This window comes from Dreissena polymorpha, chromosome 15, assembly GCF_020536995.1.
Source record: "Dreissena polymorpha isolate Duluth1 chromosome 15, UMN_Dpol_1.0, whole genome shotgun sequence".
Lineage (NCBI taxonomy): Eukaryota > Metazoa > Mollusca > Bivalvia > Myida > Dreissenidae > Dreissena > Dreissena polymorpha.
Genome location: NC_068369.1, coordinates 35,610,767 through 35,630,241, shown reverse-complemented (window position 1 = coordinate 35,630,241; position 19,475 = coordinate 35,610,767). Strand labels below are relative to the sequence as shown.

Here is a 19,475-nt window from a genome sequence, read left to right as displayed (position 1 = left end):
AAAATTTTTAACGAGTCGAATAATTTATTTAACTGTATTTTGCATGCAATGCACAATTTCCACGTGAATTATACCCGGTTGCCATCACCAGTCTTCTAAATAACTTGCCGTGATTTTATCGTTAAAGTGTTTACCTAGAGACAAATTGTGGTAGGTGTCAACGACAAAAAACTGTCACAAAACCACACATTGTGGCATGCACGTCATTTTTTTACCACATTTACGAGTGCTCTCGCTCATGCAAAGCGTGCGCTTTCATTGGCCAAGATCGATTGTCCAATACAACGACGCTTTGCCTAGCGTAGTTAACAGCAGACTGACTCGCTAAACTTGCTCTAAACATTAGTTAACATTAATTAAAGTCCCACACTCAAAATCAACAAATATTTCATGACTTATTTCGAAAAATAAAGTTAGCACAAAAAAATAAGTGTTCCTTGTACCAATAGCCAAAATTTCCACGCTAGATGTAGTCTTGTAAAATACTTTACGAGATAAAAAAATGCTCATTTGTATTGTGTGTGTGACAATAAATTCCATGTGAATTTCCCGCGACGAACGATATCCGAACATTTACGAGCGAACGCAAGATTGGCTTTGTAACTAATTAAAATTTAGATGTGGTATGGTAGCATACCATATACCACATTATGAAATCAAGACTGTCCTATCCGGCAGTTTTTAAGTAAGTCATATCAAGTTGGCCATTGGAATTCCTATATATCTAATAATCACAATAAATGAAAGTTCATTCTAAATATCCATAACGACGTTTATTTTTCGTTTATTCATCATCTAAATTTATTAAATATATTGAACATCACAATTCAAGACACCTGTACACTACTCTTCAACATGACAACCACTGGAGACTTACAAAACATACTATTAGCAAAGAGAGATTTTAAAACAAAACGCGATAATTTAATAAAGACCATAACCTGGCGCCAAAACAATACAGCAACAACACTCGAAGTTTTCTAGACCACTTTCAGTTCAGCATTAAAGCAGAAACAACAAAGGATACTAATGCACAAGGGATATATAGCCATGGTTATTATGACTTAAACTTCTCTCGACGAACAACAATTATGAACACATAACCCTTAATGTAAAACTCATAAAATACAAAAGGTCTGTCACCTTCTCCGGGGATGTTTTTTCCTCTTTCCTAAAGATGAATGAAGGTTAATTTCTTGCTAATGTTTAATAGCTTTATTAGTACATATATCCGAAGCTTTATTTACTTTTCTGTATATTTGTTTCTGGTTGTATGTTACAAGATTGTAAGTTAAGTCAATAACATTGCTTGAAAATCATCGAACAATATCTTTCTTTACGTTGTATAGCTATATAACATGTGAACATAAGAACCGAGTTACATAAAATAGTTCAAACAATTATGTATGCCACATCTTTTTTGGACGCTAAAATGTTATAGCAGTATACCAGAAATGTTAAATAGGCACTACAATGAATATATATTAACCTCGCTCTGGAAAAAACGGGTTAAATGCATGTGCGTCAATTGTTGACCCTGATAAATCAGCGAAGTCCGCCCAGGCTAATCAGGGACGATACTTTCCGCGTTGATTGTATTTTTTGTTTAAAAGAAATCGTCCTTATTATCCTGTGCGGACTGCATAGAAACGATGTATCGGTCCAAAATAGCTGTTAGATAGCTAAGCACGTTTCCTAATCGGAAGATGCTATTTCATTTCACATTGAATTTCATAAAACACTACAACATACTTTGGTATACAAAAGAAATAAACCAAAAATTAAGTTTCCGTTGGCCTTTTATCCAGCCTACGATGTGAATTGTAATTGGGTACATTCAACAATGCTTTAACCATAAACGGTCACGAACTCTTCCTACCAAATAATTTATTGAATTTTATCGCGGACAAAAATAATATCAGGATTTTGATGCTTAATAATTGGTGTTTAACACTGCTATCTGATTCATCTCTTACACTGAACGTCGATTAGTAGAAATTCCAATTACCTATTTTGAAAATGGGTAGACAACGCTTCAACATTTTATCTGATAAGAACATGTTTATAGACAAGTGGGTTTGTTATACTTAGATTTATTTAAAAAAGAGCTAACCGCTGAATTATGAAAGAAAGTATTTGTACGAATGAAGCAAGCCGACACTTTTTGTAGTGGGTGAACACGTGTTATTGATATTTATGTATGATAGATCGATTGTATTTATTCACATTTAAAGCCATTATATATCATCCAAAAACAAATTTCACTTGTTTGACAAATTTGTTGTTAGTGCACTGCTTTATATAGGCTATGTAGAAAAGTGAATTTCAAACGCAAACAATAATTATGTTGAATATAAGATTGGCATCATGTATGAAGCTTATGAGTACGTAGAACATACTTTAAATTAAAGTCTTGACCCTTAGTAATCAATCACACAAAGGACAAATATGCAAAAAGTGTTGGAATACTTGTGCATGTGGTTTTAACATTCCTGCATCTAAAGTAAGATTACACCATGATAATAACATATAAATACCAGTGATCAACAGTGAAAACGTCCATTGTATACTCATTCATTGAATCGTTTGACAAATAATTTAACACTATTTTAACGTTCCATTTTAAAATTCACACACGAAATAAACACTTCAAATAATTCAACAGTTAACTCCGCAAGTAATAGCAGCCACGAAGCTAACGGACCAAAGGATTGAAACAGCTGTAGTGCAGAATGAGATTCATGCGGCTCACAATTTCACATCCGTACAAGTTGTACCGCCAGCTACTATACAAACATTACTACCTTAGACTGGACATCGCGTGGGTAATTATGATAAATTTATTGCTTTCAACCCAGAAAGATTGGTGACCTGAAATTATTTACTTAACTTCACATGAATGCATGATTCATTTGCATACATAGCTTGAGCACAAATAGCTCAGTTCAAATATTGAACTTCAATAGTTATTGCAGTAGTAGTAGTTACAGTGTAGTGGTATGCAATATAGTAGTAGTGGAAGTATATAACGAACATATAATTAACATAATAACATCCGATAAACATAAGCTCCGCTATTTATTTCACGCAAAAATGTTCAGGTATTTGAATGCTTAAACCATCTTTTTCCCATCAAATGACAACAGAATGCCTTAAAAAATGCAAACAATAATTGCGTGGAAAAATGAAAGTTCGACGCTATCAGCTTTCGTTGTTTGTTACCAATACAGTACTATATTGATTGTGTGAGGGTGTCTCAACCATTTGGACGTAAATTATGCGTAAAGCCTAGCTGTGAAGAAGTGTTCAGAAGTAAACATTTACTTCCTCAAGCTAATGTTTACAAACATCGCGTTTAACCGAATGTATTGAATACTTGATCTCTTAACAATCTAACATTTACTTCACCATTGTAAAACGAAAGTTTAAACTTTACGATGTTCAATCGCTACAGTGCTTTACCAAATCGTATTGTCATTTGCCGCAATGCAAGTCAGTTAAAAGATGTTTTTCCTATTTTTCGTAACCAAGAATATAAATCCAAAATATCTGGTCATTACAAAAATGCACTAAAACCGTTAAATGTGTTGGTAGTTTATAGCTTAACACATAAACCATTTGCTTTATTCTGCAATAAAAATAGTTTAGAATGCGGTTATCGAAATTAATTGAGTTTCAATACAGGTGGTTAAATCTGTTGCTATTCTAGTGGACTCAATCGTTTCCTAGTCGGAAACCACATCCTCGTTACAACGAGGCAGCATATGGTTTCCAACATATAATTGAGCCATGTTCTGAGAAAAGGGGGTTTAATGCAAGTGCGTAAAGGGTCGTCTCAGATTAGCCAGTGCAGTCCGCACAGACTCATAAGCGACGACACTTTCCGACAAATCTGGATTTTTGCTAAGAGGAGACTTTCTTTTAACAGAAAATATTATAAAAGCGGAAAGTGTTGTTCCTGCAGTCCTTACATGCTAATCTGGGACGACACTTTATGCAAATGCATTAAAACTCTTTCTTCACAGAGCACGACCCAAATATAAACAGCCTATTCAACACCCATCGCCTTAAAGTTGTAAACAGTCTGAGTGTAAAATACTCGAAAACAATACAAATATTTCAAAGAGATTGTTTTGAACAATTAATCTGAACTATTCTATAGTAACAAATCCGTATGGTACATCGAACAGTTCTACCTTTGTAAGTGCATTCATTGGTTGTGTCAAATCGCATGTCAATATCGCCAATGTCAATGGACTGAATCAATAAAGGCATGCAGGATTACAACTAATAACACAGAATTACCAGGGATCACCTTTAAATCTGTACAATTCCTCATTTGTCCAAATATATATCAACGATTCCGAGAATAGTCTGTTATATGATTAAACCCTATGCATATAGAAAATGTCATATTTTCTGTCCCATTTACGATTTTAGAGTAAAACTAAATCGCATATTGTAAATAGCTGGCTCAAAGGGAACAGGTAAATAATAATGCCAATACAATTAAATCGTGCACATGACGTTAAAATCCAAATATAAATAGCTTTCCTATGTTCAGATAAACGACTAGTAAGATTTGAACAGACGGGTTTTAGCGCATTAAGGTTTGTAGTTTCAGAGCTGAGATATTACCTGAATAATCGATTTCGCTGTCTAGAGCTCTACATTGCTAAATGTGCAATATCTGTACGTTTCAGTATTAACTTGCGAAATATCTGCTACGTTCCACATATTAACTTGCACAAGATATACAATGTTTCACGTTTTAACTCGAGCAATATTTCACATATTAACATGTGCAATACATACTTTGTTTCAAATATTAACTGGTGAAATATATGTTATGTTTTACATATTAACTTGTGCAATATCTTATTTGTTTCACATATTAACTTGTATAATATCTGATGTGTGTCACATATTAACTTGTGCAATATCTGTTACGTTTCACTTATTAACTTGAGCAATGTCTGCTATGTGTCACTTATTAACTTGTGCAATATGTGCTATGTGTCACGTATTAACTTGTGCAATATCTACTACAGTCTACATATAAATTTCGACAATATCTGCTGTGTTCCTAATATTTACATGTGCAATATATACTTTGTTTCATAAATTAACATGTGCAATATCTGCTACGTTTTACGTATTAACTTGAGCAATATCTGCTACGTTTCACCTTATAAACATGTGTAATATATACTTTGTTTCAGATATTAACTGGTAAAATATCTGTTATGTTTTACGTACTTACTTAAACAATATCGACTATGTTTCAACCAATCGGCTCTTGACAGCAAAATCTTAACATTGACATTAATTTCGAATTTGATTGATGACAATATGCTCCAGCACCTTTGTAACATGCAGAATTACAGGTGCAAAGTTCAGTGCTTTTGCATGTTTTTTTCCTTCAAATCTTCAAGACATATGTTAATGCACAATCGCTTTGATTGATTGGTCGCGTACAAAAACCACGTATCGTTGATCTGTCAACATCCGGCATAGACTGTTTATTAGCGAATTTGCATAAATATTATGTAGTGGCGCAGGCGGCAATTATTTCTACCGCCGTTCGCACATTATTGAAGATATTTAGGGAAGATTTGCCGTCAACGAAGATATTATTCGATACGGACAAACAGCTTATAATGTTACGTTGTGCAAACAATCGTTCATTCTACAAACAGAAAGGGAACATTATAAAATATTGAAAAATTACAAGTTACGTATTTCAGCTGCATTGATTATTAAGTTGAGCAGTTCCAAAATATTGAATTAAAAAGTGTAGATTAGTTTCGAAACAGACATTATTATTTATATTATATTCAAATGAGTACGGGCTTTGAGAGGCTACAATATTATTGTTAATTTTTACACTAGAGCGTCTTTATATTTGAGCATTGGCTCTCTCTGGGAAAACGGGGTTTATTTCAAGTGCTGAAAGAGTCGTCCCAGATAACCACGTGAAGTCCGCACAGGCTTATCAGGGTCGACAATTTCCGCCTTAACTGGAATTGTGTTTAGAATATACTTCCTTTAAACGAAACATACCCTCAAAAGTGGATAGTTCTAGAATGCACAGGCTAATCTGGGTCAACACTATACGCGCGTGCACTAAGCCATGTTTCCCGACAAATCTAATGTCAGAGCGTCTTCATATTTGTACGCTAAATATATATTAAGAAACCATTTTAATGTGCAGACATCTCCATGTAGATATCAACCACATAGTAAACGAAATGATTATCAATAAAAACTTTATTGGGCAAACTTAATTTCATTGCCAAACAATTTATAAAATCTTGGTACAAACGTATAATACTTTGCGCCGCTTTATATGCTTGTTTCTAAACAGGAACAACTATTGTTGAACCAAAAAAAAACGATTCTTTCGATTAGGCATTGTAATATAAATTATAATCGAGGGAAGTCTTCCTAAAATATCAACATTATTTTATAAAACATGTTTCAGTAAAATGTAACTGAGAAACAGAAAGAGAGAGAGAGAGAGAGATAGAGAGAGATAGAGAGAGAGAGAGAGAGTAGAGCTAGAGAGATAGAGAGAGATAGAGATAGATGATAGAGGAGACTTAGAGCACATACGACCATACATACAAAGAAGAAGATAGAGAGAGAGAGAGATAGGAGAGATAGAGAGAGAGAGAGATAGATCGCGAAGATATAGAGCTGATAGATATGCTATATCTAGAGAGAGAGAGAGAGAGAATGAGAGAAACAGACAGACAGACAGACAGACAGACAGACAGACAGACAGACAGACAGACAGACAGACAGAAAGACAGACATACAGACAAACTAGCCAAACCACGGCATTGCATAAACAGTAATACATACGTTGCAAAGAATGAGTATAAGGTTATTGTAACACAATAGCTTGTTTGAGCCCTTTTTATACATCATGTATTAGACATCGGTAATTTCATTTAACATCGGATACTGTATTAGACATAGGAGATTGCATTAGACATCGGATATTGAAATAGACATCGAATACTGTATTATACATAGGAGATTGCATCAGACATCGGAAATCGAATAAGACAACGAAGATAACATTAGACATCGGAGATTACATTATACATCGGGGATTGCATGACAAAGCGGAGATTGCATTAGCATCGGAGATTGCTTTAGCATCGGAGATTTGACTTGACATCGGAGATTGCGTTAGACATCGGAGATTGCATTAGATATCGGGATTGCATGCGTAACCGTATACTAGATTTTTATTGAATTTTAAGAATCTTTAAAGGCGAATCGAATTGCGGCTATGAGTTGACCGCGTCAATTGTAACACGTCGATTAAAATAACATTTATTGAGAGATCTAAAGTTGAAGTTGATGATAATTACGTAAAACGTGAAAAGGAGAGACGAGTCGTAAAATGGGAAGGATTTGTTTAGTGTTTGATGTGCCAGTAAACAGAGGTGTATCATAACTTGATTATGGCATGATATCGTGATAACTGGGTTGTGTGTTTTCTCTGAGTGGCTCGCACTTGTGCTATTATAGAAACTGTTCCTTAATTGCATAAACACGTTATAAAACATCTGTTTGCGATTGTTCGCTGTTTCAGTTCAATATTGAGCTTTTTTGTATTCGTGAACATTATGTTTCTATGATACGGTAATACTGTTATTCTAATTTGTAAGCGGGAAATATTAAACATCTATACATGCTTTGATCTAAATACAATTATGACTTAAAACTATTTTATCTTGTACCAAATTCATACATAACATAAACGCCGGCATTTGTCAACATTCCGCGTGAAGTGGTTATTTTAGAATTATCATAAATATGAAGTAGATGCAAAGGCTGCAATTATGTCTACCGCCGCATGCGATTATTTGCAGACATTTTAGGATATTAACCGTCAACAAAAAAATAATTGCACCGTTTGGAGACAGTGATAATTTGACGTTGGTGGAAATACGACTCTCGTTTTGAGAGGCAGAAAACGGAATCTCTGTGCACACGACAAACATCTAGACAGTTTAAACTGTGACCACTATCACACGTACGCATACGTTTGATATTCAAAGTAATTAAAAAAAATATATTTTGTAAAAGCAACGGTTAATTTTTTTCGGTAAATAGGCTAAAACAATAGATGTGCATGAGCCTCGTTCTGAGAAAATAGGGCTTAATGCACGTGTGTTAACAGTCGTCCCAGATTATGCTAGCTAATCGGGGACGACACTTTTGCCTAGACTATATTTTATGTTAGAATAGACTTTCTACAGACTAGACTTTCTTTAAATGAAACATTCTATAAAAGCGAAACATGAAGCTCCTGATTAGCCTGTAAGGATTGCACAGGACTTTTAGTTTGCACAACGGTAAAAGCTTAAATAAGAGTTGATATATAACACCAGAACTGCCATTATACGGTTTCAGAGCGCATTAACGCCACATAAATACTCAAAATCAACGAATACTGCGTTAAATATTTCGTAAAAATAAAGTTAACCCATAAAAAAATGCTATTGGCTTCGGGCAGCGTAGGAAGCAAGACGTAGTTCTCATGAGCTGCCCGAAGTCAATCTCGCGTTCGTTCGTAAATGTTCGGATATCGTCGCGAGAAATTCACATTGAATATATTATTGTCACACAAAAACTAAAATCGAGCATTTTGTATCTCGTTTTATCAATGTTACCAGACCACATCTAGCGTTGAAATTTTGGCTATTGGGTTAGTGATTTGAGTTTTGTATGAGGCTTTTATAATTAATTTTTCAGCGGAGCAACACTAACGTTGTGAAACGGATGTTTTCACTTTTGATTGAACTGATTTAATATAATTAAATATCGGCTTAACGTTATCGTAAAAGCAAACGTTTAGTGTGCAAACATTGTAGAAAGTTTGTAATTTGCAATTAAATCAGTTCTAGTAAATTGCATGAACGGTAACTTTTAAAAACGGTTAAACACAGCCAGGATTTGAACGACCGCACTTTTATTTCAATATTTTCGCAATCATCTCAAGTTTGCATTATTTAACACTGAATAAACACTAAATGATTCCCAGTGTGAATCGTTTTCAAATTTTAATTCACAGAACTAATAAAGTAATATCGGCATCTAAAATAGTTTTTGGGAGGAATTCATAAAGAATCATTTAAACCATTACACAACGGATGATTAGTCTCGTGGGGTTTTGAAATTGTCCAAATTGTCGAGGACAGACGGGAGAGGTTTGCAATTTGGATTTGCGTTTGACACTTTCATTTAATTTAAAGAATTTTCAAAAGCGGAACCTTTTTTAAACAGATTGCGGCTAAACCTTAGAACGAATCGGTTGATCCACAACGATTTATATTATTGGCAAATAGATCATGTATTACATTTGCTACCCTTCAACGTAGTTTTGTTGAAAAAAAAAACATTAACTGCAGCCATGCGTTTTGCGAAGAATAAGAAGAACCAGAATACATAAACTAGGGTGAAAACACGGTTTTACTATAGCCATACAAGGAAACATGCCCCGCCTCCTGGTGACCTTGTTTTCATCCAACTGGAACCATTGTCGAACTCGTCCAAGATATCTTGGGACAAATCTTCTGACCAAGTTTCATGATGATCGGACAATAAATTTGGTCTCTAGAGTGTTAACAAGGTTTCACTATAGCAATATATAAACATATTAGGAAAAAATGCCCCGCCTCCAGGCGGCCATGTTTTTCAAACAACCGTAATCATTTTCGAACTTTACATGGCAAATGTTGACGCCACATGTCGCACAACGCACGACGCACGACAGAAGACAGACAAAAGGCAATCACAAAAACCCACCATGAGCACACTGTTCATAAACAAGAACCAATACATGGGCACTGTACCACACTCGAATAATTTCCATAGTATAGTTTACCGCCCTCCGCTAAACATTTCGAACAAGCCAATCAGCACGGATTTGCTTTTAGGCACATAGATATATTCCAATGATAAACATAGCTCAAAACCTAGTTGATTGTATCTCTTTTACCCCTTTCAATTACCTGCTACAAATCCGAAAATAATTGCGTCTTACTCCGTATATTATATAAAGAATAAGAACCAATTATCAGGAAACATTAGCGCTGATATAGATCTGTCTGTGATACAATAGATACTTCTAACGCAAGCAACATCAAACGCTTTGACCTTTATATCCGACTGTGTAAAAGCGCTATTATGAGCAGTTGTAATGCAATATAGTCATTATTAGAATAAAGCTGTCTGGTACTCTCCCACTTATATATTTTGCCGAATGTTTACATTACAGAAATAAAATCGATGGTTTGCTGTAGGATAAAGTATACAACTGCTACAATTTTACGTTTAAAAACGAATTGCTTACCGCCAATAAGTTGCTTCAATTAGTTCACGAGGCTTGTTGATATCAACAGTCCTTAGCTATAAATCACATTTAACCAATAAAAATAAACACATCCCAATTGTATTTCCTAATAAAAATCTGTTCACACTATGCATATATATATATACGCGACCAATTAAAACGATTTACAGCAAAATGTCGCAATATTTGCGTGACACAAACACAAATAAATTCAATCGATGGCAAAACATTGTATTGAAGCTTTTTGGCTGAATTTCACACATCTTTGGATCAATCAGATCGATACAGATTTAAAGTCTAAAGTTAATGTTTGATCTTTAAAGACGCTCGGGAAATATTTTCCAGTACAATTAGCAAGTAAAAGTGCAACTTAATAATTAACAACACGCCAGAAAATTAAATTAAATTTAATCGATTGTGAGATTTTTTTGCGGATTTGTTGTTAAATAGCATCTGAAGCCAACGACGAAACGTTTCGAGATTTGGTCAGCTTTAGTATGTGACGGTAATTCAATGGTTGTAGTTTCTAAGTTTAAGTAATACCGTGTGACTTGCTTACACATATTCTAAAGACTTTTTTTAGTTTGTTGCTTTCTCAGTTAAATGAAATCTGTTCAGCGTTCTTCAAATCGTGTCTGTTAGCTTTCTTCCACATATATAGTGCGTTGCAATGTTCACATATAAACACATAAATAGCCAAAGATAATACTATAATACATACTGAACCAAAACACATATATATATTTTTTTTTTCTTGTAAGCTTCGTCCAAGTTCTCGCGGTATGTACAACTGTTTATTTCCTTCTGTTCCATTCAAGACATTCTACTTAAAGAATCCTTTAATTAAGAAAGTTCACTGTAAGTCGTACGGACACGATACGGAACTCACATGTCGTATATCTGTTACCACCCAGCACAATGTGGTTCTTTGTGAATTAACATAAATATGACGCTAAGGCGAATGCTGCAGTTATATCTAGCATAGTCCAAGAATTACTACAGAGATTTCTGACGCTGTCCCCATTTACTAAGACATTATTGCATAATTTAGTGACATAGTTTATTTCATGTTGGGTCTGATTCGCATATTGCCTAGATGTTCAAATTGGGAAATATATTTTGTATTGAATCAAACTCCGCGCAGAGATTCGACTGGAACTAGCATAGGTGGATCAACTCTATGTCTTCATAACCAACCACGTGAAGATAGTCTAACCACGCTGTACAATAATTTTACCGTTGTTTTTTTTTACTTTTTTTAAAATAAGCTTTTTTATTTTGTATTATGAACCTTAACTTATACACTATTTTAAAAGACAATCATACTGCTTTTCATAATATAATACTTAAACAACGAGAAATAAAATCCTAGCAAATCTGTTTGGATTTGCTTGTGATGGCAGAGATTGTTTGTGAGAGAAAGGAACGGGAACTCTGCGTGGAGATCGATTTTGTATAGGTAATGCCTGTATGTATCGATATTCGCAAATAACGGAATACACGATCAATATTTGTATCAATTACACGTCATCGATACAAGTGGTATGTACATGATATTAAAATAATATTTAAAATGTTATAAAAACGACCTCTTCATTATGAACTCTATATTGAAATACAATAAAACACATATGTTTTATAATAAAAAAGCATACTTGCATGTATTATTATTATAACATATTATTGCTAATAAATCACATTTATAGTTTCTTAAACACCAACGTATGTAACTCCACTTTAACAAAAATGCTAAATGTACAGTAGAACTAAAGTTAAATCCAATACTTCATATCTTTATAACGCTTTATTAAATTTTTATTCAGACATAATAAACATATATTTCCGGGTTCCGTGTCTATTTGGGAAATTGCCGATTCGTAAGGATAAAATCTATATCGAATGTTACAAAAAAATACCAACTCACGCTTATAACATTTTGACTTCTTATTTTTTCCAAAAGGAAACTACTTTCATTTTACAAAACAATAACGATATACGCTCATATGACATTGCATAAACGAATCTACAACATATTTTCAACAAACACATATTAAGGCGAGTATATACTATCATGAATTTCACTGAAGTAAACAAAATATGTTTGGTGGTTACATATACATATTGTGAATTAATTGTATTTGAAGTTGCTAGGTCATATTTCTATGTTGGTTTGAGATTGCAAGAAAACAATCGTAAAACTAAATTTGCATCTACTCGCTTTAAAATCGTTTCCTTTATCGAAAAAAATCTTAGCAAGGTTTTGAAAATAGTGTGTTTTTAAGTTTTATTAAATTATTCCCAGACTAAATGCTTGGTTTATTTTCTACCTAATAAATGTTTATCATAAACTCGAACGACCGGACATTTTAATTGAAAATAAGCAAGAACGTGTAAAGAAATACGTTTAATTTATGCTTTTTTTGCCTCAGGCTTTTCCAAATATATTCATTGTTACATTTGACCACTTAAACATAATTTGTAAACACTTTATCTCGACCTTCGTTGGTTTCGCAGATGGGAAACATAAGTTTACGATTAAGCAATTTCAATATTTGTATGGGTCACGGCGTAATAGTAAATGCTCTATTTGTTGCTGAATAGAACAGAAAATAATAGACTGTTTATTCAGACTTATAAGACTAAATTGTGAAAGTTCGCTATGTTAAATTCAATTCTCTCTTCACATTTGTGAATTGTCTATATAGGACTCCAAGTTTGAGCTGAGGCTAGCACCCCAGTATGATACAGTGATCATTTATTCCAGATTTGATTTTGAAATCGCAACAGGTATACAGAGAATATTATGTGAGTTTTGGATAAAGATCAAGTTTATCATGCGAGGCTTAAAACCACGGTAGTGCGAGGCTTTATCCGAAACTCACGTATTGTTCTATTAAGCATTTAATTTTCTTCCATTTTCCATCAATAATTTTCAAAAATGGCATTTTGACGATTTGTTTTTCAGTAATTGACAAAAACATATTCTCCATTTTTGGAAAAAACAAAATCTGATCTAAACTTAGCGATAGTATCGAGCTGAAGTTTATACAATCGTTGTTATACTATCGATTTTCATTTGGTAATCGGATTGAATAAAGTAGTGGTCGAGACACGAATATATACTTCCAGCATATCCATACGAAACGAAATACTAAGCAAAAACGTATAGTAACTTAACCATTCAGCAGACGGCATGGTCTTGCACGCAACATTTATTCTTGAAACAATGATCATTTTTATATTGATTTCGAAATCACGTACTGCACTATGTATCTATAAACCAAACCGAAACATGAACTTCCTTACAGTCCGATTGTCCATTGTGACCTTTGCCTTTAACCAATCGTGTTTGGTCTTTCCCGCGGCATGACGTTATGATATAATTAATTAAATAATTAATAATCCTTTGTGCAAATTTATTTTAATATTCAATATTGCACAATGTAACTATGGGCCGAACACGAAATATAACAGGCAAATCAACTAATTAAATTATCAAATACCAAAATGCAATAGACGAACAACATTTGCTCAATATATATCTTACCATCACTCTTTTGGGGACGTAATAAGCATTTATAGTAGTGCAGACGGTGAAATTATCACAACAACGAATCCGTTCTAAAGAATTTAAGGCAGGCTTAACAAAAAAACATTATATGTAACTTTTTTCTTTAAAAGACTCAGAATATAAAAGAAACGAAAAACAAATAAGATGGATGCAATTTAGGAAGTTAAACAAATGCGCAACGGACGCAAGTATAAGAATTTAAATCAGACTTGTTTTAAAACTGTTCGAAGTATGCTGTAAGTCAAGCAAATCTGATTCACACACGTACCGGTGGTTCATTTGTCAATTTTAAACTCGCAGTTGATATTTGTGATTAGTATAAATATGAACCAAAGCAAAATGTTTCACTTTCCTTACAGAAGTGAATTGCTGCATACTTTGGGCTGTGCCCTTGTCAACAAAGAAATTATCGCATTATTTAAAACAAAATATTGGAAACAGTAAAGATTCGACCAGGGAAAAAATTAAATAGTTAAGTAGGCTTAGAAGACAAAAAAAAACATGTTTAATCTATAAAAATGTAGGACAATTTACTAATTAATATTTATGAAAAAGGTGTCACTCACTTGTTTAACGTCAAAAAATAAGGGCGTGAAAATGAAAAGTTATGATAAACATAGAAGGAATGAGACAAGCACAGTTAGAAACAATGTCAAATGTTAGAGTGCGATAAACGCCGAATGTGCAGTTCCACGATCAAAAATCCTATTTTATTAGGATTTCACAGTTGTCGCAAAATAAAGTGAATTTATTAATTAATTGAAGTAAACGTTCATATTCCACGGGCGAATAATTGCATATACTAACAAATACACCATATGGACACACACATACGCATTTGTCGTTATTTAACTGATAAGTACGTTTGAAAATGTTGTTTTCAAAACACAAAACATGGTCGTCCTGTTTATTCTTCATTGTCTACAGCTAAACTTGAACGGAGTTGTGATGCTGAGGCCGCCAACTTTACCGGTGCTTACTAAAATGTGTAAGAACGCTTTGCGTTCTGTTTCCGTTTCCACATGCGGGGCCATCACGTGTCAATATGAGTTATGATACTGCTTAAATGATCAAATATTCAATGGATATAATAAGATCGACCTTCACACATATAAAAGCACAATGAGCACTTATTCTGAACAATAGCATATCTTTTCCTAAATTAGAACTTCCACGTAATATATTGCAGTATTCATCGTTAAGACTGTATATAAAGATGCCTAATTGCAAATAATAAGCCATACTTAATTATTTCGTTTTTGGCCATTTTGGTAATCAACCCATTATACGGAAATTATGAGGCCAAAGAGCGTTGATTAGTGGCGCAATTAATGACGTATATTAATGACAAATAAAGTTACGTAAATAAGCATCGATATGGTAAATTAAACAGCTCATATATACTGGTAGTATTTGCTGTTATTGTTTGGAAAATTGTATATTTTACAGGATTCGTTCAGATGGAACAATTTAGATCAGGAAAGACAATGACTCAACTCTCATTTCCACGTCGATAAATTAAGGATAAAGTGCCATCACACACATGCATTGATATTTTAAACATAAATTTTAATATATTTTAATAAGTATGTTTTCATACATACCAAGTCTACTGAAGTATATTATGCCCATTACATTGAAACAAAAAACGCAGCTATGTTGTTGTTTTTTATTCCTGCTGTTATTGGTTACTTAAAGTGTACATATTAATATATATATTCAATCAGGAAAGAACCTTTTTGATAATTCAGTATTCAATGCCCTCAATAAACCATTCAAAATTGCACAAACTTGTCCCTTTTTGCACCATAAGGGTGTCGTTTTGTTTGTATTTGTTACAATAAATGTGATTAATATGTCAGCTGGTTGTGGATAAAATCAACCATTTAAAGTCAATTAGAGATCTGTTGCAATCCCTGTAGAATTAATTTGCATCGTCATTGGATTTCATCTCAGTAAATTCTCACCCTGCCTGTAAACCCTTTGCATGCTGGGAAATTTGTCGTCTGCTAAAATGTCGTCTGCTGAATTTCTAAAATTAGCATTTTCTTCGAAACATTTTTCAAAAAATACTATCAGAATAGCAAACAGTTTGGATTCTGATGAGACGCCATGTTCTTTGGCGTCACATCTGGATCCAAACTGTTTGCAAAGGCCTTCACAATTCGGTTCCAGCACTGAAAGAGTTAAAATATTGTGAGCCTCGTGGGATTTCAAATATATCTCTTAACTGACGAGGAAAACCAGAGAGGTTTTCAATTGGATTTGATTTTGAGAGTTTCGTAGATTGACGTGAATCTGCAAATGTTGAAGGGACAACAAAGGCGACAATCAGTTTACCTCTATTGTTAACAGTGTGTACATACATTTAGTCTTAGAATGTTACGTCTGTAGGCGAGATGCATTTCTGTTGCGTCGGTTTAGTTACCATAGGTTGGACAAGCATTGTATGCACAGTGTACAACACTAGCAAAAGGTGTTGTTGTGTTGTTGTTGTTTTTGTTTTAATTTTGATTGGCACAGTATTTCATTTGCAGGAGCATTATGAGCCCCGTTCTGGGAAATCTGGGCTTAATGCAGGTGTGTTGCGTGAAATCAGAGATAAGCCTGTGAAGTCCGCACAGGCTAATACGAGACGACACTGTCTGCTTTTATTTAATTTTCAATTCAAATCTGTATTCTAAACGAAATTCTAGTCTTTACGAGACGTGCCGTCCCTGCTTAGCCTGTGCCGACTCCAATGCTTTTCTGGGAGACACATTACGCACAGGCATTAAACCCTTATGTCCCAGAACGGGGTTTTCATAAGCATAAGTAAGACCATCAGCATCAGCGGTAATAGTCGTTGTTGTGCAAGGCGTATTTTACCTCAAAATACGATATTATAAATATCTCACAGTTTGCACAAAGTCAATCCCTCGGTTATTTATTTCGGCAAGTCTTTGTAACGGCTGTTCCGATGGGTCGTATTACTCCCTTGTGATGTCCCACTACCTTCTTAAATAATCAAGAGGTGTCAGCAAAACAGTTGAGCAAAGATTTCGCTTCAAAGATAATTATTCCTTCGGGAAAGATGCTACACATAACTCATGCTAATAAATTCACTGACATTTCGCATGATTTCTGCCATTTTTCTGAAGACTCGATTTACGCATAACACCTTTAAGGTTGTTTTGGGGTTTTATGTTCCTGGTTTGCATGGGTTTAAATAGCTTGCATTATAGTTGATTGGTATGACATGTTTATTGCAGTATCATCTAGAGTTTAGCTTATTCAAATAAACAGTTATTCGGTACTATGAAGAGGCGATATTATGTTATCCTTTCCAGTGGTATGAAGTGGAATATTAGTGAATTCAAACAGTAAAATTGATCGAAAATTTTCATCGTTGTACTGTGCAATGACGTTGTTATTTTAGCGTATTTTCTCATTTTAAATACAAGAAAAATCATTTTAAGCATAAAATAAAAGAAAATGGATGGATTCGTTCGAATATCGATTATACTCACTTGTGATAATTGAAAAAAAGTATATGATTACTCGTGACTTGAAATCGATATTCCACCAAGTCCAACAAATATCCTCTATTTATTTCAAAAGAAAGCGGATAGTAGCTTTGGCATACCCCAAAACGAACATACGTATACGCGCGGATGAGGAAGTAATGACAATTATAGAAATCATCTGACTATTTTCTATGTGACAGAACGTTTCAATTTTATTGCAATAGTCTAGATTCGGCATGACACCACAGTTGAGTCGTAAGTGTCTTCTTAATATCCAAGCGGTACTGACACCTTTGTAAACGGCATCATTGTAACGAAAAAGCAAAAACAAAAGACAAATAACAACAACATAATAGGAAATTCATCAAAACTATTTTGACTGTGTAAGTGTATTTTCCTTCATATATGGCATGGCCTTGTCAAGAAAGTTACATAAACATGTGTTGTTGTTGATGATGCTGATGATGATGATGTTGCTGTTGCGGTAACTGTAATTTGTTTCGTACTAAAATCACCCAAGATGTAATTCTTGTACTAGTCATTTCAGTGGTAATCGTTTAATAATAAGGGAGACAAATCCTGCCGGGGGTCTAATGTATGACTCGTACACAGTGGTTCCCTAGCAAGCTCTGCGCAGAGAGTTGACTGGAACCAACATACCTAATTCTAATCACCTACCGTTATAACCAACCACGTGATCACAGCAGAGCCACGAGGTACAATAGTTTCCACGTTGTTATGTTTTGTTAATATAAAAATAAACTTATACACTATTTTCAAAATATAAAAGAAAATGATACCACTTTTCATATTAAAAAACTTAAACAAAAAAAAACACAAATCCTTCCAGATCTGGACGGATTTTCTTCTGATGGCATAGATTGTGTGTGACAGTATGGGACGAAAACTCTGCGAGGAGATTAATTCACTAGGTCAATGTATAAGGGGAGACTACGACGAAACATTGTTGGCCACAGTAATTTAGAATGTTTTCCCTTGAAAAAAGGTTTACCTTGCCAAGATAAGCGTTAGACTTAATTTCTTCCGTAATGGTCCGGAGTGCATCCACGTGTAGAAACTGAAACAGCAGTGACGCGCAAACCAACCACTGCGCATGTGCGATCGGAAATAGCATGTTTAAATCCTTGGGATCTGAAAAATTGATACGTCCATCGTTAAATATTAGCTAACAAATTTGCCAAACGATAGTACAAGAATTAAATTCAATTATCAAGAGTCTAATATTAAAGGGGCCTTTTCACGGATTTTGGCACATATTGAAGTTTGTCATAAATTGCTTTTTATTGATAAATGTTAAAATTGGATCTTAAAAGCTCCAGTAAAAAAACTAGAATACAATTAAAGAAAGAAAAGAAGGTAACCCTGAACTGGGCTCGAACAACTGATCCCTGGAGTAAATGTTTAACGCTTAGACCACTCGGCCATCCGTGTTCATACAACGAATGATGTATGTTATCCTTTATATAAGCAATCCTCGAATTATATCAAAATATAACAAAAACAACAGAACTCTCCAAATTATTCAATCGTTTCGCGTTGCAACGTTTTTTAATTTTTAGGTTTTTAAATCGTCACCAGATGCATATAATGGATATTTAAGAGCATAGTAAATGTTCAGTATTAATGTTTTCTAATAAATTTCATAACCAAAACGAACATTTGGGAATATGAAACTTTTTTTTTTCAATTTACCAAAACGTGAACATGCCCCTTTAAAAACACAGTTCGTACTTGAAGCATAGGTATTTTTTGTGTGGGGGATTTCCGTGTGTGCATGTGTGTTATTGTGTTGTTTTTTTTTTGGTTTAAGCTAAATACATTTTATCAGTATTGACTGTAGTATAAGTTAACGTTGTCTTAGATTTACAAGTACAAAAATTAAAATCATATCTCAGAGAAAAGGAAGCGCGCTCCTTTATTGTATGACTTTTTGCTGCCTTGGTTTATTTATCAGACGCAACAGTTATCATCGCATATTGATCTGTTCAATTAAAACTATGAA

The 19,475-nt window shown here is 34.0% G+C and overlaps 1 protein-coding gene across 1 annotated transcript in view; it reads right to left on the bottom strand.

Annotated features, from left to right (window-relative positions):
- The window catches only part of LOC127860706 (fasciclin-1-like), an 84,222-nt gene that overhangs the window by 60,894 nt on the left and 3,853 nt on the right, over window positions 1-19,475 (bottom strand). The window contains exon 2 of the mRNA XM_052398965.1: window positions 18,465-18,604. Coding sequence (XP_052254925.1) covers window positions 18,465-18,587 — 123 coding nt within the window. The 5' untranslated portion in view covers window positions 18,588-18,604. The remainder of the gene's footprint in view (window positions 1-18,464; window positions 18,605-19,475) is intronic.